Raw genomic sequence first — 23,350 nt, 5'->3', positions numbered from 1 at the left:
TGTGTGTGTGGAAGGGCGAACTCGTGGCTTCAGTGCTTGCCCGTGTCACTGTTACTAATGTATCTCAAGGTCTCTCTCTCTGTTTGTTTAGGCCTGTCCCCTCCCTCCTACACATTTCCAGCGCCTGCAGCAGTTATTCCCACTGAAGCTGCCATTTACCAGCCCTCGGTGCTCCTGAACCCACGAGCACTGCAGCCCTCCACGGCGTACTACCCCGCGGGCACCCAGCTCTTCATGAACTACACGGCCTACTACCCCAGGTGAGGCTCTGGGGGAGAGGAGGTGACGGGCAGGAGCTAAGGCCTCCCGTGACGGCCGCTGCCTGGGTCCGCAGCAGAGCGTCGCCCGCCACGTGGCAGGTTAGCATGCAGGCTGCAGTTTCTGGTCATATATATCTCTGTCCAAGAAGGTTGTTTCAAGACAACCAGAATGTTTATTTTTTTTATTCATCTCTTATTGACAGCATAGTCTTTTAGATTACTTGTGTATACAACTTTCCTTTTTTCCTTCTGTTTTAGGGCTGCTCGTGAGTTAGCCCAGTAATCATTATAAAAGAGGGACAGTATCATGTGAATGAATTACAAAATGAGAAAATCTGTGGTGAGGGCAATTAATTTTTAAGAATTCATGTCAGCCCAAAAGAGATAAAGACTGTTTTAAATTTTACAGGGCTTGTATTCTTTCCCCTCTAAGTCTTTACTAACAAGTCCAGAATGAGATTTTTCAGTACGTTCTTCCGTATTTTAAATCTGATTACTTTTAGTTGTTCTCAACTAAAAGTTGTATTCTGTATCTCAACTAAAAGTGGTATCCTGTTTCTTGGAGGCAACAGGATATAATGGAGAGAAATTCATCAGTCTCATCTCTTCTGCCTGCAGCAGTTCACTTAACCTTTCTGGTTCTTACACAGTGATGGGATCAGCCGTGTTTCTGGAGTCCCTGAATCCCTCCCGGGTCTGATTGCCTGTGATTCTAACTTGGATACATAATGTCCTCTCATTCTCAATTTTTAAAAAAAAAAAAAAATTTTTTTTGTAAGTCTTTGTTTAGTTACTAATCAGTTCACTTTATTAAAATAAAAATTTTACTTTGGCACAAGCAATATTGCTCAAAAATTTTTTTAAAGTACACGAGGGCCTTGTTTTTTCCTTCTGAAGCTATTTAATGTGGATGTTTTGAACACATCCACCAATGTCCATGTGAGGTTTTGGCTTACCTGTCTGATCTCTAGAGTTATGTCACACTGGTTTTTTATTTTTGTCGCTTGTTTGGCTGGGGAGTTTTTTTGGCCTTGCTGCGTGGCTTTCGGGATCTTAGTTTCCTGACTAGGGATCAAACCTGAGTCCCCTGCAATAAGGTGTGGAGTCCTAACCACTGGACCACCAGGGAATTCCTTGTCACACTGTATTTCTGTACCCTCTCCATCTACAGTTTCCTCACAGGGAGCAAGAGCGTTGAGATCTTGGTAGCAGTGAAGCTTCTAGCCAATAAATTTGTTTTTATAGGAATTTTAAAAACATTAATTTTGGTTTTTAAGTGGAAAATATTTAAAATGTTCTTTATTCTGTTGGGGAAGAAGAATAGTGAGAAAGCCATGATAATCATCAGCTTTTGAATGTTTGAAAAGTCTCAGAAGCATGAGTAATTGTTCTTGGTTGAGACTGTCAGGCACCCACTCCAGTCCCAATCTGTCACCTTCTCTGGACCCTGTGACAGTCACTTGCTGGTAGCAGCTCTGGTTATAAGAAAGAGCTTGGTCTTCCTTTCTTATGCCATCAGAATGCCAGAAATGGAATGCTCTGTGCCCCTGGGTGTCGGGGGCAGTTTCTTGTGCCTGTAATACACTTGCAGAGTATCCAATTCCATCATTGCCTTACTCTCTGGACACTGTTAAAAGAAGGAATCTCTTAGAAATAGTTTCCCATCACAGTGAGTTGGGAGCTTAAGTCTGGAACTAAAGCCCCAAAGGTAAGAGAAACTGATTTAAGGGCTTAATAGTTCCTGTAATTTTTTTCTACTAGTAGTTTTAAAGTTTGTAATGTCCTCCTTATTAAGTCTAAGAGGATAGAGGTAGTGAGTAAAAGTAGATTCAGATTTTACACAACTCTAAGTCCAAAAGTAACCTCAATTATCAATTTGAGAACATACACATCTGTGTGCTTATAAATAATGTGACATACTAACATACACTTGGTTTGTTTTTTCAACTTGCCAGTATGTCACTGACTTCTTGCCTAAGGAATATCTGTAAATGTACCTCACTCTTGTAACTCCCCATGATAACTAACAAGTTACTTCCCATTCATGTAACTTTCTAAGAATGAAAATATGTCATAATTTTTAAATTCCTTTATTTTTATAGACATCTAATTGTATCTTTCTCTGTTAAACCTCATACTGATCATTAAATACTTCTATGGAACAATTTCACAAAAGTGGGATTTTTAAATCATGCTTGTGTGTTGTATTTAAATTAATATTTCCAAATAACTCCTAGTATGTTTCATTATTTGAATTTTCATTTCCCTCATTCTAGGGAATTATACACACAAAGTGTTCAGACATTGGAATGTTCTGTTAACCAGACTTAAAGTCTGATATAATCTAAAAAAATATTCCAGAAGCCATAAAATATTTCATAGTTTTGGGAGAACACCATTAATTTTTAACCTCACTTGACTGTAAGGCATTTGAGACTCTGTAATGTAAATGTTGAAAGTATATTTTGGCTTATTTACTGATGTGTAGGAAAATGGGAGATAGCATACTTCAGGCTAAAACAAGATATTGGAAGTCTGGAGTTTGTCTCTTTTCAAATTAGAAATAAGTTTAAATTCCCTCCACTTAAAATACTTTATTGAAGTATAGTTGATTTACAAAATTGTGTTTATTTCTGCTGTACAAGGTGATTAGCTATACACATTTTCTTATTCTTTTCCATTATGGTTTATCATAGGATATTGTCTCCATTTTTTATTTTATTTTATTTTTTTGTCCCTCCACTTTTTAAGTGAAAGCTGTCTGTCTGACTTCAGATTAATGTCATATGTTCATTACTTTTTTTGTGTGTGTGTGTGTGTTCATTACTTTAAAGATGCTGACATATTTTGCAAACTTAAAAGCAGGCCCCTCAGAAAATGATACTGATTTTTACCTGTTTATAATTTTATTTTTTATTTTTTTTGTTTATAATTTTAAATTTGTCTGGGCAATCTGTTATTCAGTACCTCTGTGTGCAGCACATTTGGAATATTAGGATTAATAAAATATGAACCCCCTCCCCCCCCCAAAAAAATGAACCCTTTCTGCCATAGGGTAGCTGACAGAATTCATCCCTGTGCAAAGTCAGTGACTTCAAAGGGCTCCTTCCGCTAGAGGGCATTTGTTCTTATTTTATTTCCTCCTACTTGGTATATCTTCCAGTGGGTGTTGCTCTGAGAATATATTGATAGCATCTCTCACCATAAGGATTTGGATTATTTGAGGAACGTGTAAGGAAAAAAGCAATGAATCAGTGAATTGCTTTTTGTTTATTACTAGATGAGTTTTTAGCAGTCTAAATGTATGGCTGTGACAACAGCATCTTGAAGAGCTAGTGAAATTAAAACAAGTGGTTCTATTTTCTGCTTAAGAACATTGGTTTTCTACTTTCTCCACTTGAAAGCAGGTTTCAGGTACCCGGTATGCCAGAGCTTAGCCTGGGATACAGAAGAAATGTTGATGCCTACCCTGCTTATCACTCAAAACTTCTCTCCCATTATACCTTTTCTCTCCCATTGCATAAAGTCCTGCCTTTTGTTCTGACGTTTCATTTTTCTTAGAAAAGAATATTCTCTTTTGCATCAGAGCTATAAGCACAGGTAAGAAACATGCTAGGTCTTCAGCTAAATGTCATATAATTTAAAGAAAGATGGATTAGCATAAATGTCTTATGTATATCCATTGCCTCACCTTTTGTAGGACATATAAGTAATAACATCTTCACCTTGAACCAAAGTAGAGGGCAAGGGTATGCTTGACATTTTTAATGAGGAATGCTTTATTTGCATGCCCACGAGAAAGGTTGGGGGTGGGATGAGGGATCCTTTTATTTCTTGGGATAACCATTATGTGAAATCAGCTCTTTTCTACCCAAGCATTAAATACATGAATTTAGTAAAAGTGAAACATTCTGCAGTGCTTGGTTTGTCATGTCATTTTTGTATTCTCTTCTGAAATTCTTTGCACTTGAACCAAAAGAGTACCAACCCTCTGACAGATGCTTGCATCTGCTGTTTTGAAACACTTGACTGACTTGCTCCAGTCTCCTTTGTTTTATTGAGATAAGTATAGGTTCACACGCCATGTAATAAGCAGTAAGAGGCATTCTATATACACTTTACCTTGTTTAGTCACTAAGTTGTGTCCAACTGTTTGTGACCCCATGGACTGTAGCCCACAGGGCTCCTCTGTCCCTGGGATTTCTCAGGAAAGAACACTGGAATGGGTTGCCGTTTCCTTCTCCAGGGGATCTTCCTGACCCAGGGACTGAGCCATGTCTCCCGCTTGGCGGGTGGATTCTTCTCCACTGAGTCACTGGGGAAGCCAGATTTACTTGCTGAAAGCTTTCTGATAGGACCAAGAAAAAGAAAGAATTGTTTAAAAATTGTTTTAAAATTTTCTTTTTATTTTATAACAAATACTTAGTGTCACAAATGCAAGCTGGAACTCAGCATGCAGTAAAATGACACTAGAATGTTGTAAAATGTGATATTAATGCAATATCAGACAATGTAATAATGAAGAAGCACCAGATAATTTCTGTTGGTGGAAACAACTTTTTTTTTCTTTCCCAATTTGAATGTCATTTCTAAATGACATAAGCAAGAACTGTTGTGGGCAATAGACTATACTCTAAGTGCCTGAGAATTCAGTGTAGTTTCATGGAAGAAATAGTTGTTTACTAAAGACCTTATATAATGAGTAACTCAGGGAATTTAAAATATACTTAAAATTCTTTTTAACATGGTAGAAAAGTATTAAGTGCAACAGACTTCAAGAAAAAAACTTTACTCAAAACACTTAATTGATTTCAATATATAAGGTTTTTTCCCCCCTATTCTTTTTCTTAAAAATGTTATTTTCAAGCATAGCTTTTAAAAAAAACCTATTACAGAAATTTCCAAACAAGCAGTTTGGGAATATATCTATTACTCAATATTTTGCCAATCTGGTGTCGTCATACCGAGGACACGTTAAAGCACAAAAACCTAGACGTCATTTCTTTCCTGTGTGGCTATTTATGTGCCTGGTGTATGTTTAAGCGCCTTACTCTGAAGCATCAGTGCTGTTGCTGCACCCCTGCTCAGCTGGGTTCACCTCTTCTCAGCCCTGCTGTCCATGGGAGTCTCCAGGCAAGAAGCCTGGAGTGGGTTGCATTTCCTACTCCAGGGGATCTTCCTGACCCAGGGCTCGAACCCACATCTCTCGCGTCTCCTGCATTGGCAGGCGGATTCTTTATTACTGTGCCACCTGGGAAGCCCTAAGTGTTGATAACTTTAGTTAAAGCAGATAGCCTTAAGTGTAGAACACATATACCCATCTTGGTAAACCAAATAGGCCTCTTTTGCCTCCATTGTTACCCTATTTAAGCATTTCCTTTGTATATATTTATTGAACTGAAGTAGGTTTAAAGGAAAAACTGACACATGTCTATGAATTTTATTTAATAATAGAGTAATGCTTTTTATTTTGTTTTTTATTTTGTTTATTTAAGTTAAAAATAAACCATAATTAAACCACAAAACTAGAATGGGATTGCTTCTAGACAGGGTCTGATTTGAGGGGAAAGAATGTGATGGGAGTCATCCTGCTTGCCTTTTAAAAATTTATGCCTTTCAATGTTGTCCTCAATTCCTATTCAAAAATAAGAAAAAGATGTGTTTAAAAAGTGAAAACCCAAAAGTAGTTTCCAAAATAATAGCTTTTGTAAATGTACCTCTTTGGAAATTGTAACATAGCATGGATCACAGTATGTTTTGCTTGCTTCTTCAGCTATAGCTTTTCATCAAAATACTATTTAAAATGTCATTGTTCTCAAAATATTTAAGAAGATCAGTTATCATTTTGTGCTTTAAATCAAGCAAAAAGATTACTTTTAAAATAATTTGTGGTGTTGGATGTGGTTTTCAAATGTAAAATGAAGCTTTGTGGGGACAATTCTTGTTTTGAGTAAGCAGTCTGTAACTTTACTATGTATTTGGAACATATGATAAATGTAGTAGGGGGTTTAAATTTTTGCAATCTTTAACATAATTGGAGTAAATTTAGCTACCAAACAATTTTGACAGTACCTAAATTTGGTTACTATTTTAGTGAAATAGATTCTCAACAGATTTCTTTATTTCTTCCAAAGTTTTTTTGTATTTGTTGGTTACTTAAACTTTCTCCAGGGGGTAGATGCACTTGGAAAGAGAGACTTGCAGCCTTTAAGAAGAGCTAACAGAAATGGAGGATCCACGTGTACTAACCAGTCCATCTACCTCAGTATTAAACTCAAAAGAATGTTGCAAAGTCAGCCTTCTTGAGATTGTTCCCTTCAGATGAACAAGTTAGTTCAGAAATTTCCAAATGAAAGTTGATTCCAGCCTTTACACTTGCTAGGATTAAAGCATCGTTTCTCCAGTCACTTTCCAAATATAGGGTCTTTACGGGGTGTTAATAACTGGTAAACAAAGTAATTTTGCAGTAATTTCGCAAGGAAGTAGAAACCAGATTTCTTTTTGTAAGACTTCTCAGGATGTTTACTGTGTTAATGTGTTGTTGATGTATTGTGACTCATTCAGAGAAGAGTATGTTCTCTCCTCTAATTTTCTTTTCCCTTAACCTCTTTCTCTAATAAAGTGGATAATGCTTTTGATCTCTGTCCTCTAGAGAAATATGACAAGTCATCACATTGCTTTGTCATGCTATAACTGCTTCTACCTTGGAATGCTATCTGTGTTGCCAGTGTTTAGTAATTTATAATTGTTAAATGAAAGAGTATTGTATTATGAGAGCTGTTTTTGAAAATATATAGTTAGTTTTCTTGGTTGTTAGACACCTTGGCTTTCAGTGTTTTCATATATCTTCCCCTGTTCTGAAAAAGAATTTGCAGTGATGTATTATGATACAGAGTATTTAAAAAAAAATTGATATTAATTAAGACTTGATAAAAATATAAGATAGGAAATGTTAAATAGTCTGGCAATTAAATTAATCTTAGGCAATTAATATTGGCATAACAGTCATGGGCTTTGGGCAGGAGGAAACTTGAATTGCACACTCATAATTTCAAAGGAAAGGAAGTCATAAATTTCTCAGGGAAATCCAGTTTTTCTCCGCATTGAGAGTTATTACTCAAATCCATAGACAGAACGTGGAGTACTCGCATGGAGATCTTCAGCTTTTTAACTCATGTGTTTGAATCCAGCCACAAGTATACATATATCCCCTCCCTCGTGAGCCTCGCTCCAGAAGTTTCTTAACACGATCTCAGGGTCACTTGCTGAATGAGTCTCAGCAGCAGTGTCTGCATAACTGTGATGCTCTAGCAGTCTTTTGAAAATAAACCTTTGGGGAGAACATCCCCCACCATGCTGTTTTCTTTTTCTCTTCATTTCGTCTCACCTCCCCTCAGGTCTTTTGCTAGTCAGGCAACAGGGTTTCTTACCAGTTCAAGGGCAGTCTCCTTGTTAGTTGATACAGTCTTTCCATGCCCTGTAGGAACTCAGGGTTCAGTGTTAGGTCGACTCATTCATTTGGACCCTAACCCTTGGGTTCCTTTGTGGTTCTATCAGTTTTTGAATCTTTGCAGCTTTTGAGTACTGGTTACATTATTGGTACTATGTCCATCTGAGATTTTTTTTTTTTTTTGCAGAGTGTTGGGATCTTAAGTTTCCCAACCAAGGGATTGATCCACACCCCCTGCAATGAAAACACAGTCTTGACCACTGAACCACTAGGGAAGTGCTTCTAACAATTTAATTTTACAGTAACCACTAGAACCACGGTGTCCGTTAGTAGCAACTCCAGTTCACTTCCCTTCTACCCACTTTACTTGCCCCTTCCTTATCCCTAAATAACTATTATTCTATTTTCTGTTTCTATGGATTTGCCTGTCGAGATGTTTCATATAAACAGAATAACGCCATTTGTGGTCTTTCGTGACTAATTTCTTTGATTTAGCTTGTTTTTGAGGTTCATTCACGTTGTAATATGGATCAACAGTTTTCATTCCTTTTTATGGTTAAACAATATTCCATTGTAGGAGTATACAACATTTAGTTTATCATCAGCTGTCAGACACTTGGACTTGTTTATTCTGTCAGTAATGCTATATACATCTGCATTCAAGTTTTTGTGTGGACCTAGATTTTCAGCTTTCTTTAGTTAGGTATATACGTAGGAATAGAATTGCTGGGTCATATGGTAACTTTATGTTTAACTTTTCAGAAACAGCCACTATTTTCCAAAGGGGCTTCACCGTCTTAATATTCCCATTAACAATGTTTTGGCATTTTTCCTTTCTTTACATTCTTTTCAGCTCTTTTAACTAATTTTCATGGGTATGGATTTGCTGTCTCATTATGGTTTTAAGTTACATTTATTTAATTATTGATTTTGAGCAATCTTATATGTGCTTACTAGCCATTCACATGTTTTCTTTGGAGAAAGGTTTATTGAAGTCCTTTGCACATCTTTTTTTTGCACACTTTTTAATTGAGCAATTTTTCTTACTGTTTTTTAGTTGTAAAGTTTCTGTATATATTCTAACTAGGACATCTAATATGACTTACAAATATTTTCTCCCAGTCTGTGGGTTGTCTTTTCATTTTCTTAATGATGTTCTTTAAAGCACAAAAGTTTTTAAGTTTTGGTGGGTTTTGTTTTTGGCCGTGCCACATAGTGAAAGCAGGGATTCCTAACCATTGGATCACCAGAAGAAAAAAGTGAAAGTAGAAAGTGTTAGTTGTTCAGTCGTGTCTGACTCTTTGCGACCCCTTGGTATGTGTCCATGGAACTCCCCAGGCCAGAATACTGGAGTGGGTAGCCTTTCCCTTCTCCAGGGGATCGTCCCAACTCAGGGATCGAACTGAAGTCTCCTACACTGCAGGCATATTCTTTACCATCTGAGCTACTAGGGAGTAATTCCTCACAAGTTTTAAATTTTGATGCAGTTCAACTTACCTATTTCTTCTTTTCTCACTTATACTTTTGTCATATAGAATGCAAGGTCATGAAAATGTATTACTACATACTCTTTTAAGAGTTTTGTAGTGTTAGCTCTTATACTTAAGTATATTATCTATCTTGATTTAGTTTTTTATACAGAGTAAGGTAGAAGTCTAAATTCACCCTTTTGTATGTGGACATTTCACTTTCAGCACCATTTACTGAAGAGACTTATTTTCTCATCAAATTGTCTTGGAACTCTTGTCAAAAATCAGTTGACCAGGGACGTCCATGAGTCCTATGGTTTGGACTCTATGCTTTCATTGCTGGGAGACTGGGTTCGATCCCTGGCCTGGGAACTGGGATCCCATGGGCTAACAAACAAGCAAATAAACTGACCATAAATATAAGGGTTTATTTCTGGCCTCTCAAATTCTGTTCCATTGATCTTTGCCTACCATTATGGAAGTACCACACCAAAATTACTGTACTTTTATAGTAAAGTTTCTGGGAAATTCAAAATACTTTGTTCTTTTTCAAGAAAGTTTGGCTGTTCTTGGTCATTTGTAATTCCATATATGTTTTAGCTTCAGTTTTGTTGATGTCTGGGGGGAGAAAAAGAATGTGATAGCTATTGCATCAAATCTATGCAATTTAGAATGTTGCCATTTTAACAAAATTAAATTGTTTATGAACATGGACTGTCTTTCCATTTATTTAGATGACTTCTATTTTTTAACAATGTTTCATAGTTTTTAGTGTGTAAGTCTTGCTCTTCCTTTGTCACATTTTTTTGTAATATTTTGTTCTTTTAAGCTATTGTGAATGATTGCTTTCCTTATTTCATTTTTGGGTTGTTCATTGTAGTGTATGTATGTATGTAAAAGTCGATCAGTCGTGTCCAACTCTTTGCGACCCCATAGACTGTATATAATAGTCCACGGAATTCTCCAGGCCAGAATACTGGAGTGGGTAGCCTTTCCCTTCTCCAGGGCGTCTTCCCAACCCAGGGATCGAACCCAGGTCTCCCATATTGCAGGTGGATTCTTTACCAGCTGAGCCACAAGGGAAGACCTATTGTAGTATACAGAAATGTAATTGATTTATTTTGTGCATTGATCTTATATTTGTAACCTTGCTGCTTTGAGTGAATGCTGCTGTGTGGGGGGAAGCATTGAGCTAGGAGTTGAGAAATCTGGGTAGTTCTTTGGTTTTGTGAAGAGCTAACTGGTTGACCTTCGGGAAATTATTTAACTCTTAGTTTCTGTTTCTACCTCTGTGAAAACAAGCAGGTGTGGCTGAACAATGGCTAAAGTCCCTCTCAGCCCTAAAGATCAGCATTCTCTCTTGCTCTCACAGTTACACATAGATTGACTTTTGGTCTCTAGACACTCTCTCCTTGGAGAGAGTTGTAAAAATCTCTCCAAGTAACTCAAATATGCAGATGAGTTGAGAATTAACTGTTTTAGAGACTTAGATTATGGATAGCTTGATGTCAAGTAATATTTTCAGGCTTCCATATTTTAGAGATGATGAAATGGAAGAATGGTGATGGAAATAGCAAGAGTGAGAATAATAACAGAATAGCAAATTACTGCATTTTAATGTTTGTGGAGTAATTAGATACATTAAATCATTGATGCTGAAAAATTCTGTGAAACTAGGATGTGTTTTCATTCCCCTTTAAGAAATGATAAAATTGGAGTTCCAAGAAATTAAGTGACTTGTTCAAGGTTACTGTGCTAATAATAAAATGGAAGCTAGGATTGGATTCACCATGTGGTATCATTCCTGTTAACCCACCAGTTAGGACTATGTAGGATAGATAATCTCAAAAATTTTTAGTCCCTTTCATTATGTTTACTTGTCTTTGAAGTGGGACAATTACCTACTTAGAATGATTTGTGTTAATAATCTAAAGCTGTGGATCTTTATTGCTCTTTTAAGCTAATGACTTAAAAAAAAATCCCTATGCATATATGAGTATCGAGCAACTAATTGTGAAAAACAGATTGGTATGGGACATAGTGAAACTAATTTCATGATATGGTCATCACTTGAGTTACTACCTAAAGAATGATTCGTTATTCATGTGGCTTGTGTTTCTTGGAGGTAATTGTTGCAGATACACTAAAAGGACCCACCATCAGTTTCCCCTCATGTTATTGGTGGTTAATGTAATTTGTTATGCATCCCTTCCAGTTTCCTTGTCCCCTCCCCCAATACACACTTTTTTTTTTTTTTTAGTTAGGTTGGAAGAAATAACTCATGGCTGCTATAGTACTTTGCTCTCATATTGTTCTGTACTTAACTATGTTGTGCATTTGCTTGTCTACAGGGATAGAACAGTGTGTTCTTTGGAGCAATCGTTTTGTATACCTTTTGGTCTCTGTGGCTATGCTTTCTGTCATTCTTTTGTGTTCATGACTTTCCTTGCCTTAGTATTCCTAGTAACTAGCCAGTTAATCATCAATGAGCTGGGCTTTGGAAGTGGTGCTTTGTGGTTGAGTGGCTGCAGAAGTTTCCTTCTCTCCTTCCTTCACTTAAGAATCTCGGATAGAACCGGATCTTTGGGGACACCCTGCATTTAACTCCGCATTAACCCTTCTGTCTTTCCAACTTTGGGCTTTTGTAGAAATGGGGGACAGATAGCTGTGGTATACTTACCTGCCTTGGGAGAGAGAACTGAGAATTCTAAGAAAGGTCACCTTGAGAAAGTGTTTCTTTAAGTAACTGTTGTTTTTAGAGTAAATATTAGACATTGTCTATTTCTATTGGTTCATTGTGCTTTCTCTCCCTTTAGCCCCCCAGGTTCGCCCAATAGTCTTGGCTACTTCCCTACAGCTGCTAATCTTAGCGGTGTCCCTCCACAGCCTGGCGCGGTGGTCAGAATGCAGGGCCTGGCCTACAATACTGGAGTTAAGGAAATTCTTAACTTCTTCCAAGGTTACCAGGTCAGTACCTTGAAGAAGAAAATTACTCAGTGCCCTTCTTACTTAAGCTGATGTGCCTAAAGAATGCAGCCAGGAATATTCTCTGAAACTCATGTGTATAAGTGCTTTTAAACAGATTTGCTCTATGAAGAACCAGAGTCAGGGGGGACTTGTTATCTGAGTGCTTACTTCACACTCATCCCTTTGGAAGGATTAGGGCTCTTCCATGCTGTTTTAATTGCTTCCACTTAATCTTAGGGGCTTTTCTTTTTCTCTCTTTCAGTTGGGCTACTTTGAGAAAGCTCTTTATGCACACAGTGGTGTGGGTCTTTCCATCTAGAATAAGATAGGCTAAGAAGGAATTTTCTTCAAAGTCAAATTGTTGACTAATGAAAAAATACAGAGTTTGAATATTTAAAAAGTAGTCTGAATCCTTTCTGCCTGATATGGAAGAAACAAGGATGACTCAGTGAATCTTTAGATGGTAACTCTTTGGAAAAGAGCTGTAGGAAGTGTGTCTTTTATGATAACTCTAATGAAACTGATTTTTACTCTTTTCCATTTTCCTAACACTACCTGTGTCCATCACTTGTTCTTTGACTTTTGGTAGGAGCTCCTTAAAAGCAAGCAAAGTCTTCTCATTCTCATCTCACCTGGGAGGATACTTTTCCTTCCTTAAATCACATGGTTAGACTCAAACTCCTTCTTCCCTACAATGTCTAAAAATCAGTATCTTGCAGTCTTTTACTTGCACTAAAAGCAAAAACGGTCTTTCCTCTTGGAGCTGAGCCTTGCTTGAGTCATCAGAGTCGAGAAGCATCGCTTCTCGGCCTTTTGGCTGAGATCAAGTGTGGAGTCGAGAAGCAGCTGTAGGCCTCACCATCAAGTCCTAAAGCATTAACCGCACGACACGTTAAGTGTTTCACCCGCAGGCGCAGTTGCGCCCGCACTCTTAGAATAGGTTTACAAGGTTGGTATCCATGAGCTAGGGAGTCGCAAAGAGTTGGACACGACTTGGCGACTGAACAACAACAAATCCATAAATTGTGGAGGATTGTGGAGCTCAGCTAAAGCAATGTCAGTGGGGATGCCCCAAACCTACCAAGTTACCATCATGGGATATTTTTTGACAATTGAAGAAAATCTATGTCTGATAAGTGAAAGACTGAAATTGGACAAAAGTTATGTTTTGTTACTGCTTGGCTTAGCACATTCTTTGCAGACATAAACTATTTTTCAGAGATCAGCAGATACTTTGCTTCTTCCCTAAACAATTGCTACCTGTTGGAATCCCTTCGAGTGGTAAAAAGTTACTTCCCAAACTTCATATCTGATTCACTAGATTACAAAGAGAGAATTTTACTAAAGGCTATTGAAAAGATAAAATCACATGGAGAATACATTTGAGTTTTGTGTTTTCTCCCATGATTTTCCAGTTGTTTTGACTAATTAATTTTTATTACATTCAAACTGAACAGCATTAAGTGATCATACATATAAACCGTATGTGAGTAAACAAAACTGCTCTTCTTACGGGTATTTATTAAACCACAAACACATAATAGCAGTTATTTCTAGATTTATGGCTAAAAGATTTACAGCCTTCAAAATTAAGATGAACTACTACAGATTGAAGTTATTTTATCTTCTAGTAGCTTCTAGGGAATTATTCAGTGTTGGAGCAGACCTGGTATAATGAGAAGGAAAAACATTCTGCAAAACTATTTTGTCTCAAGGCATTTGCCTTCATTTCTGAAGTGCTTGGAATTTATAAACTGGATTAATAAATTAGGATTACATAGGAACCTCAGTGATCTAATTCAGCATATCAAATTATTCTTGAATAGTTTTAAGGTAGTTAAAATGCATACATTCAAAATTTTTTGTATATAACCTAATTTCATGTCACTCTTACATAAAAGTTTATATTTTCTGCTGTCTTTAGGAGTCCTTGCCTTATTTATTTTTGCCTGTTCTCAGTTATTTTAGTAATGGCCACTAACCATGAAGCTCTAGATTGTTTTAGATATGGCTTTGTCACAAGATAAAAAAATCAATGGATGACTTTTAAAAAAAATTGTTCTGAGGTGTAATATTTGTGATCTTTGTATATGGGGCCTTTATTGCTGTTGCTTATTTATGGGAGGTTTTCATTCAATTTCTGGTTACTTATAATTTATCCTACATAATTACATAATTTATGTAGGTAATAGTACCAAATCCTTGGTAATAATTGTTTGAATGAATGAATAAAATCTCTTTATGGTTTCTGATTCTGTCTTTTAAAACATACATATATATATATATATATAAAATAATGGCATATGTCATTTTTATAAATGTTACTTTTAATTTTTAGATGTATAGTTCCCCTTTCCTCAGCAAAATTCTTTCTATAAAACTACTCCCACTTAATTTTTCCATATTTGATTTGGGGTTGAGGGGGCTGGAAAGGGCTGATTTACAAAAAGAGAAGAATTGTGATACTAAAGCAAGATGTAGGATATAGGTTCTGCTATCAAATCTGCATTTTTGTAAATTAACCTGAATGAGGCCCATTTTGATAAATGAAATTAATAGAATGAGAATTGAATTTATGAAGGCAAGCTACTATAAAAATATTTAGTGATGAGGATGTCATTCTGGTCGTGGAAATAAATCTTTGTCTTTATTTTAGTTGATGAACCTCTTACTCTGAAATGGGCTCTTAGGTATCCTTATATTAGTCCTTTGACTTTTTCATTTGCTCTTTGCATTAACCTTTGCTGTCAGTGGCTTTGCATTTTCAGTAGTGCTAACTTTTTTTTCTCCTCCAAGTACCGACTTTAATCATTATCTCTTTGGGCCTCTCACTGCTCTTAACTTGCTGCACTGCCGAGAGAACTGGATTGATATTACAATCTAGTTGTAATTTTGTAATATCAACTAGATTGATATTACAAATATAGCTAATGTTTGTGGTGTCATGGAAACTGTATTCTTAGCAAGATCTGAATTGTTTGGTGATGTTGTAGTACACTGTTCTTTTTCTATCTCTGCATGTTCATCCAACTTCTTGCTTAGAAGAGATTTTTATGGTATTTAGACATGTTGAGTAAGAAACGATGATTTGAGATTCGCAGTTTCATATATGGCTACTATCGGCGTTAACTTGTTTCCTGTGGTTTTAATGTCCTGTATATAATTCAGTTGGTAGAACTATTCAGTTGAAATATTAACCGTCTGTAGTGATAGTTTGTCCATCTTTTGATCCTGTTTGTTTTAACTTGCATTTTAGTATGCAACCGAGGATGGACTTGTACACACAAGTGACCAGGCCAGGACTCTATCCAAAGAATGGGTTTGTATTTAAGGGCCCCAGCAGTTAGATCATCCTCAGAAAAGAAGGTAAGGCTCTATGCTGTGGAAGTTAAATTGTAAAGGGCCTAACAAATAGAGATCAAGAATCTCGGTGTTTTTTAGGTCAGGTGGGACTTCCCTTCCCTTTATGTGATATAAGAAATGACAGAAATCTTGGAAGGAGTGGAGACTGAAATTAAGATTGTCATCTAATTATAGTATCTAAGCAATATATATGGAAACGGTTGTATGTTACTTTGGCGTAAGGGAAAACTTTTCCATTTGGAAATTATTTGCAATATCATGCAGAATACAGGTTGGGTATGTTTTCTTTCTTTTTTTCTTTTGTTTTTTTAAGTTGAGTTAGAATCACATAAATCATTTTAAAGTATACAGTTAAATGATATTTAGTGTATTTGCAATATTGTGCGACCACTATTTCTATCTAGTTCCAAAACATTTTTATCAATTCCGAACGAAAATCCCATACCCATTAAGCAGTAGCTCCCAGTTTTCCCTCCCAATAGACCCAGGCAACCAATCTGCTTCATTTCACATGTTTTTGAGGTTTATCCATGTTATAGTATGTATCGGTACTTCATTCCTTTTTTTGTGACTGATTAATATTCCATTGTATCAAGTCGGAATTAATATTTTGACTCAATGGACATGAGTTTGAGTGAGCTCCAGGAGTTGGTGATGGACAGGGAAGCCTGGCATGCTGTAGTCCATGGGGTCGCAAAAAGTCAGACATGACTGAGTGAGTGAACTAAATATTCCATTGTATGGCTATGTGAGATGTTTTTTTTCCCCCATATATCTATTGATGGTCTTGTGGACTGTTTCCACCTTCTGGGTATTGTAAATAGTGCTGATGTGAATAATTATGTACAAATATTTGAATATTTTAAATTATTTTGGGTGTATATTTAGGAATAGAAACACTGAGTCATATGGTAACTCTGTTAAGTTGGTTATACTTTTTTTCCTAGTTTCTCTTTTCTAAAATTGTGGTAAAATAATATATAACATAATATGATTTTAATCATTTTTAAGTGTACAGTTCATGGCACTAAGTACATCCACATTGTTTGCAACCATCACCACCCTCTAGCTCCTGAACTTTTTACCTTCTCATGCTGAAACTTTAAATAACATTAAACAATCTCCTATCCCTCTTTCCCCAGCCCCTGGGAAACCATTATTCTCTTTTATGTTTCTGTGCATTTCACTATTGTAGTTATCTTATAAATGGAATAACACAGTATTTGTTCTTTAGTGGCTGACTTATTTCACTTAACCTAATGTTTTTTAAAGTTCATCTGGGTATACTTTTAAATATGCTTCATTCCAAAATGATTGTAAGGTTTTTGTTGCGTGCCTTTCTCCTCTTCTAAAACTAAACCTAGAGGAAAAGGATTCTGATAGCTTTTTGAATAATTTTTTTCCCCTACTAATTGATAACCTTCCCCTAAAGAATATTAACATTGTGTATGAATCTCCTCAAAAGAGCTAGTTATAAGGACATGGTCAGGAATTGGTGTTTCTTATTTCTTTCTCTCTCTCTCTCTTTTTTTTTTTAATTGGGTTGCTGAAATTGGTTTGTTGGCATGTCATTTTCAAATTTTGGTAACCATTTTCATGGCCAACGACTGTGTGGGCTTCAATCACATGGATTCTAAATTAGAAAAGAGGTTGTCATTGCAATGTTGTCTTTGAGAAAATGACAGTTGGGGGTCTTAGTCTATCATTCTGAAGTTGTAGAAGCCCCAGTTCTGGGTTGGAAGTGTTGATTCTCTGCCATTTTCAGTGAGGTTTCAAGATGCTGTCAAAGGGCATCACGCCCACATCCATGGTAATGTGAATGGAGAATTTTCTAGTCCACAGACTAGTCCACTGTGCACTTTTTCGTGCACAGTGATGAAAGCACCTCAGATGTTCTTTGTTCAGCCCCTTGATGCTGCCTATAAACTTGACAAGCATACTGTGCACATAGTGAAATATGTGTTTTGAATAAGGAAATGACTAGAATTGGGAATATTCTGGTCGTCTAATGGTTAGGAGTTGGCACTTTCACTGCCAGGACCCGAGTTTGATCCCTGGTCAGGGAGCTAGATCCCAGAAGCCTCATGACCAGAAAAAAACTGACTAGAAGTGGGAAGTTTTGAAATATCCTAAATTGACTATGACCATTCCTCAGTACCTCTAATTCTATCTTAACGTTTGTATATTTGGGGTCATGGTAGGATAACAAGTCAGGTCCTTTGTTAAAATCCAGGCTTTTGCATTTAACATCAGATTAATCTGCCTTTATATTGAGCATTTTTAAAAACTCACATGGAGTACTGTATGAAGTACTTGGCATAAGTTATCTCATTCAATTATATCAACAACCTTGGGAAGTAAGGATCATAAGAGTATTTGTGCTCTTTGTAAAGAATTTGAAACATATAGACAGTTACAAGAAAATCAGTAATCATCCCACCATCTAGAAATAGCTACAGTGAATTGTTCTTTTCAACTTCTTTTTTTACATGCCCTCTAGGAATTTTGAACCTTTTTCTTTCCCCTTAACCTTTTACTGTGACTGTATATTTGTATATTTTCCTCCTCATCCACATGTGCATTAAATTCATTATCATTAGTCATCTTTGACACCAATGGAGTGGCTTGTGCTCTGAAAGCACTTGTATATCTGCAGTCTCATTGGAGTTTCGGCACAGCCCTGTGAGGTCTCAGGACATGTACCTTGGCTCCATTTGTCAGAGGAGATGAAATCCAGAGGGCTTAGACAATTTTCACAAGTCATACAACTAGTGACCAAGCTGATCAGAGACCCAGAGCTTCCAGCTTCACTCTTGGTGCTCTTTCCTTTGGGCAAATGGGAGGACAGCAGTAAGTGTTTGAACTGAGCAGTGACCCAGAACGTCTACATCCTGATTCCTGGAACCCGTGTCTTTTGCCTTACCTACTCAAAGATGTAAATTAAGGATCTCGAGAGGAGGAGTTTATTTTGGATTACCTGGGTGGCTCCTAAGCGCGATTATAAGAAAGAGAAAGAGATCAGGTAGACACATAAGAGAGGAGGTGGAGGTATTAACTATGAGAGATTGCGATCAGGTGGATGCAAGGCAAGGAACACCTGTAGCCGCCAACACTTGGAAAAGGCCAAAAGTAGATTAAGTAACTAGTTTGTAGCGATTTGTTACAGTAGCCACAGGAACCTAATATGTTGCTCTAAAAAGTCACTGAAAGAACAACGTCACTGCTGGTTATAGAATCAGGTCAAGGTAACCACAGCCCATGGTGAGGTCTGGTAAAGAAGTCACACTGTCTGTCTTTTCCTGTAGCCTTGTCCCCTCAAAGGAGCCTATATTTGCAGACTGCCCCCAAAAAGATAATGCCTGATTTTTTGGTCATAAGAAACCCCTAAGGACAGCTCACAGGCTATTAAAGATGCCCAAGGGGCCCTTCAGAGGAGGAGGTTGTGATGACTGGCTGGAAAAATGCCTCCTCACATGGCCAGAGTTCTTGTCGCCTCAATTTCCACTGTGAGCTCCAAGTCTCCTGCTCTTAGGCTCTCAAAGGGCGGGGTCAGCTCATAAATTTAAATTTGTCAACAAGTGCTTCCTAACTGTATTTACAGCTGTATTTTGCATACATAAGGAGATGGTAATCCTTTAGAGGGGACACTTCCCTTCTCTGTAAAAAATGAGGGAAAAAGTAACTTCTACATATGAAACATTTTTGGGTGTTAAGAATCAGGTGGATTAATGAAGTTACACAAACTAAAGTTCTTTCTGTATACAAGTACCTATTTTGTTGCTATGATCACAGTAATCATAACAGGAGCAAACCACTCTCTGCATTCCAGACTTACTCAGATTTCACCAGTGTTTTCTTTTTCTATTCCAGGATCCAGTCTAAGATTTCACATTTACTTGGTTTGTCTCCTTAGTGTCCTCTGGCCTGTTAGCTTCTCAGTCTTTGCTTGTTTTCTTGACCTTGACAATTCTGCATTATACTGTTCTTGATGTCTTGTGTGCTGTCCTTTAGGTGGATTTGTTTAATTTTTTTCTTGTGGTTAAACTAGAGTAGTAGGTGTTAAGAAAGAGTACATGGAGGTGAAGAGCCCCTCTCATGAAGTTTCGTGATATATATCATCTGTTGTGTTTGTACCCACGTGACTTCCCTGGTGGTATCAATTTTGATCTCTGGGTAAATGGCTTCATCCATTCAGGCTGTCTTAACACAATTCTGTGGACTTGGCTGGCTTGTAAACGACAGACATTTACTCTCACAGGGTTCTGAAAGCTGGAAAGTCCAAGATTAAGTGTTTCTAGTTTCCTTTTGTGTGTGTGTGTATGTGTGTGTGTGTGTGTGTGTGTGTGCAAAGGTTTGTCTGTATACTAGGTATTTTTGGAAGCTCTTGTAATCTATTAAGCCTGGTACTGTCCCAGCACCTAAGTTTTATGGAAAACAAAGCGAATCTCCATGTAGCTCTCATTTGAGTAGGTGTCTTTTTTCTCCTTTTGGCTGCACTGGGTCTCTGTTGCCGTACTCGGGCTTTCTCTGGTTGCAGTGATTAGAGGCTACTTTTTGCCAGTTGTGCTGCTCACACTCCTCATTTCGGTGGCTTCTCCGGTGCTGAGCACAGGCTCCATGCGTTTGGGCTTCAGTAGTTGCAGTAGGCAAACTCAGCAGTAGGCGGCTGGCGGGCTGTATTTGTGGCACATGGGCTTAGAAGCCCTGCAGAATGTGGGATCTTCCGCAGCAGGGATCGAACCCGCGTCTCCTGCTTTAGCTGGTGAGTTCTTAACCACGGGGCCTCCAGGAAGTCTTGATGGGTATTTTTTTATTCTTGGGCTCTTAAGTGTATAGTTTGGATTACTTTGTGGATTGAAAAAAAAGTTTTTTTCTTTTGGATCAATATAGTGACTAATATTTTAGTTTCCGGCCCCCAAATTCAAGGTATCTTTTGAATAAAAAGAGCAGCTTTGAAAATTGGACAAAACTTCTCTCTTCCTCCTCCAACTAAGATTTTAAAAATGGGCCAGAATGACAAATAAATATTGATTCTTTTGATTTAACTGACAAACAGCTTTTCTTCGATTAAAGAATTTGAGTTACGGGTTTTGTTTTATCTTAAAGGAAGAAGAATCTGTTCTTCTGTCCAATAAAACAACCCACCTATGAATTATACTTTTCAGAAAAGAGATGTCAAAATCACTGGGAGGAAATGAAATATTACAAATACAGAAAGTCCCCTACATATGAACAAGTTCTGTTCTGAGAGTACTTTCTAAGTCCAGTTTGTTAGTAAGTCCAACAAAGTCAGCCTAGATACCCAACTAACACAAATCGCTATATAGTACTGTACTGTAATAGGTTTATAATGCTTTTCACACAAATAATACATAAAATCAAACCTGAGAAATAAGACATTTTCCATCTTACCATACAGTACCTTGAAAAGTACAGTAGTACGATACGGCAGCTGGCATGGAGTGAGCAGGCAAGAGCAGCTTCTGACTAGAGGAGGGACGGGAGGTGGGAAGGCTGAAGGACCTCGGCGATAGGAGACGCGGGGCAGGCTCACCGCCCCTCGTACACCTGACGCCGCTGGCACGGGTTCTGGTTCTTTGCTGGATTAGCTTCTGTCTACCCTCTTGAAAAAAAAACGATCCAGCGATATCTGGGTAGTAGCTGTTTTTTACTTGTCATAGATGACACAGTAGCACTGGATCGCATTCTGAATGGCTGCTGCAACCTCCAAGGCTAATAGTGCCTCCTCAAATAAACAAAATCCCCTCGCCATCTTCTGCGTCGTGAATCTCTTCAGTTCTCCGCTTACTTCTTCCTCTTGTCTCTCTTTGTCCTTTCCCTGGGCCTCCAGTGCCATCAGGTCTCTAACACACATTTGCATCTTTGAAAGTTCGCAACTTGAAGGTTTGTATGTAGGGGACTTACTGTAATCAGAGTAGCAGGCATTTTTTTCTTTTTAAGGGGTGTAGGTTCATTCCATAGGACAGAACACCAGTTAGTGAAACCAGATCTCTTAAAAGAATTCTTTGTAAATGTACATAGAACTTTTAATGATAGCTTAGTGCAAAATACAGCATTATATGTTTTGACTCAGATCTTACTAGAAAGGAAAGACAAATTTGTGGATATTTGCAGTCGTACCTTAAAAATCATCCTTGCATAATAGTGTTTGCTTTTCTGCAGCTGTAGGGGAATATGAAACATTTTCTCCTTATCCACCTGAGGTTTTCTTTTTTGTTGCTGTTGACAGCTAGGAATCTACAGTTGCATTGCTAAATTCTAAAGTTGCATTGGATACCATGGGGATTAAAAGGCAGGTCTGAGAAGGTTAAGCTTTTAAGTTTTTCAGAACTTGTCCACATTTTCTCAAAACATGAAGGTATAACTTTCAGCATCTACAGTGATTTCCTACTGGAATACTAGTAGTCTGGGCTGAGAATGAGGAAGGTGGAATTCATTGACTCTGATAAAGACAGGTCCATAGTTGACCAACTTGGCTGCATCCAAGGCCGCACTCTCAGCCCAACTCTCTTTGTGCCATACTCCCAGCAAATCCTGGCTTGCCGCCCTTCCGTTGCCAAGTCCAGAGGAAGCCAGGACTTCAGTGTCACTGGCCTCACTTTTAAGTCCATCTCTGAAACCACTGTGGCCAAGGACACACAGGGCTCTAATTGGCTATATCTGGGTCACTTTTTGGGCTCAGTGGTCTTAAAGTTGCCCCTTTATGGCCTTGAGATTGGGGGCGGGGCAGTCATTTAAGGAAAATCAGGTGCTATTGCCAAAAGATAGACAAAATAGATATTGGACAACAGTAATAATGTTGGGTCATTGATAGAGATTTTCTTATCAAAAGTTAGTATCCAAAGAGCAGGTTTCAATGCATAGTATTTTAAAGCTAAGTGCTAAATTATGGTCCCTTTGAAAATCACATTTAAAAATGAATTCTAACAAAGAAACAAATGTTTCTCTATTCTTAGAGTACCTGAATCTAAATCTGTATTCCGGTTTTGAAATCTTATTTGTTTTTTTGGCTATATGCTGAGTCTTAGTTGTGGCACACAGGATTTTTATTTTCATTGCAGCGTGCAAACTCCTAGTTGTGGCATGTGGGACCTGGTTCCCTGACCAGGGATCGAACCCAGGGCCCTCTGCATTGGGAGCACAGAGTCTTAGCCATTGGACTACCATGGAAGTCCCAGAATCTGCTTTTAAAGCAAATCTAGTATTAACCACAATTACAAATTGGCCATAGAACAGAATTAAACTCTGAAGAACTATATTTCTATCTTCATTTCTATTTCTCATTTACATGTGAAAGTATACACATGCCTAGTTAGTTTTCATTTTAAAGATTGTATGTGGGATATAAGTAAATAGCACAGAAGAACCAATTTGCATTCACATTCTAGATCTTCCAGTTATTGGCTTAATTGCACTGTGCCTCAGGTTTCCCATCTGTAAAATGGGGGTGACATGGCGTATAATAGGGTGGTTGTAAGGATGAAATAGTCCACATCAAGGTGGTTTTTATAGATTGGTCACTGACATATAGAACTCTTGCTACAGTGTCATTATTTAGTGCTTTTTTTTTTTTTTTGCCTGCACCACGTGGCATGTGTGGTTAATTCTCCCACCAGCTATGAAACTTGTGCCCCTGCTTTGAAAGCATGGAGTCTTAACCACTGGACCACCAGGGAAGTCCCCTCTCAGTGCTTCTTACTGATACAAATATTCTTGTTTGAATTTTTTTTTTTTTTTGAAATTTCTCATACTAGAATTTAATATTAAATTTTTGTCTTAATGGCTTGATTTATTTAAAAAATGGTATTGAACTGCCACTA

General features: G+C 37.5%; 1 protein-coding gene across 5 annotated transcripts in view; it reads left to right on the top strand.

Moving 5' to 3' along the window:
• ESRP1 (epithelial splicing regulatory protein 1) overlaps nucleotides 1–23,350 on the top strand; it is a 56,902-nt gene that overhangs the window by 31,689 nt on the left and 1,863 nt on the right. For 2 of the 5 annotated variants that reach the window (XM_043483927.1, XM_043483926.1), the window contains exons 13-15: nucleotides 92–260; nucleotides 11,996–12,146; nucleotides 15,403–15,512. In XM_043483927.1, coding sequence (XP_043339862.1) covers nucleotides 92–260; nucleotides 11,996–12,146; nucleotides 15,403–15,477 — 395 coding nt within the window. In that variant the 3' untranslated portion in view covers nucleotides 15,478–15,512. The remainder of the gene's footprint in view (nucleotides 1–91; nucleotides 261–11,995; nucleotides 12,147–15,402; nucleotides 15,513–23,350) is intronic. The other 3 variants (XM_043483930.1, XM_043483929.1, XM_043483928.1) reach the window with 2 other exon arrangements.

Source organism: Cervus canadensis, chromosome 12, assembly GCF_019320065.1.
Source record: "Cervus canadensis isolate Bull #8, Minnesota chromosome 12, ASM1932006v1, whole genome shotgun sequence".
Classification (NCBI taxonomy): Eukaryota; Metazoa; Chordata; class Mammalia; order Artiodactyla; family Cervidae; genus Cervus; species Cervus canadensis.
Note: the sequence above shows the minus strand (reverse complement) of the source record. Positions and strands in the feature narration are given on the sequence as shown.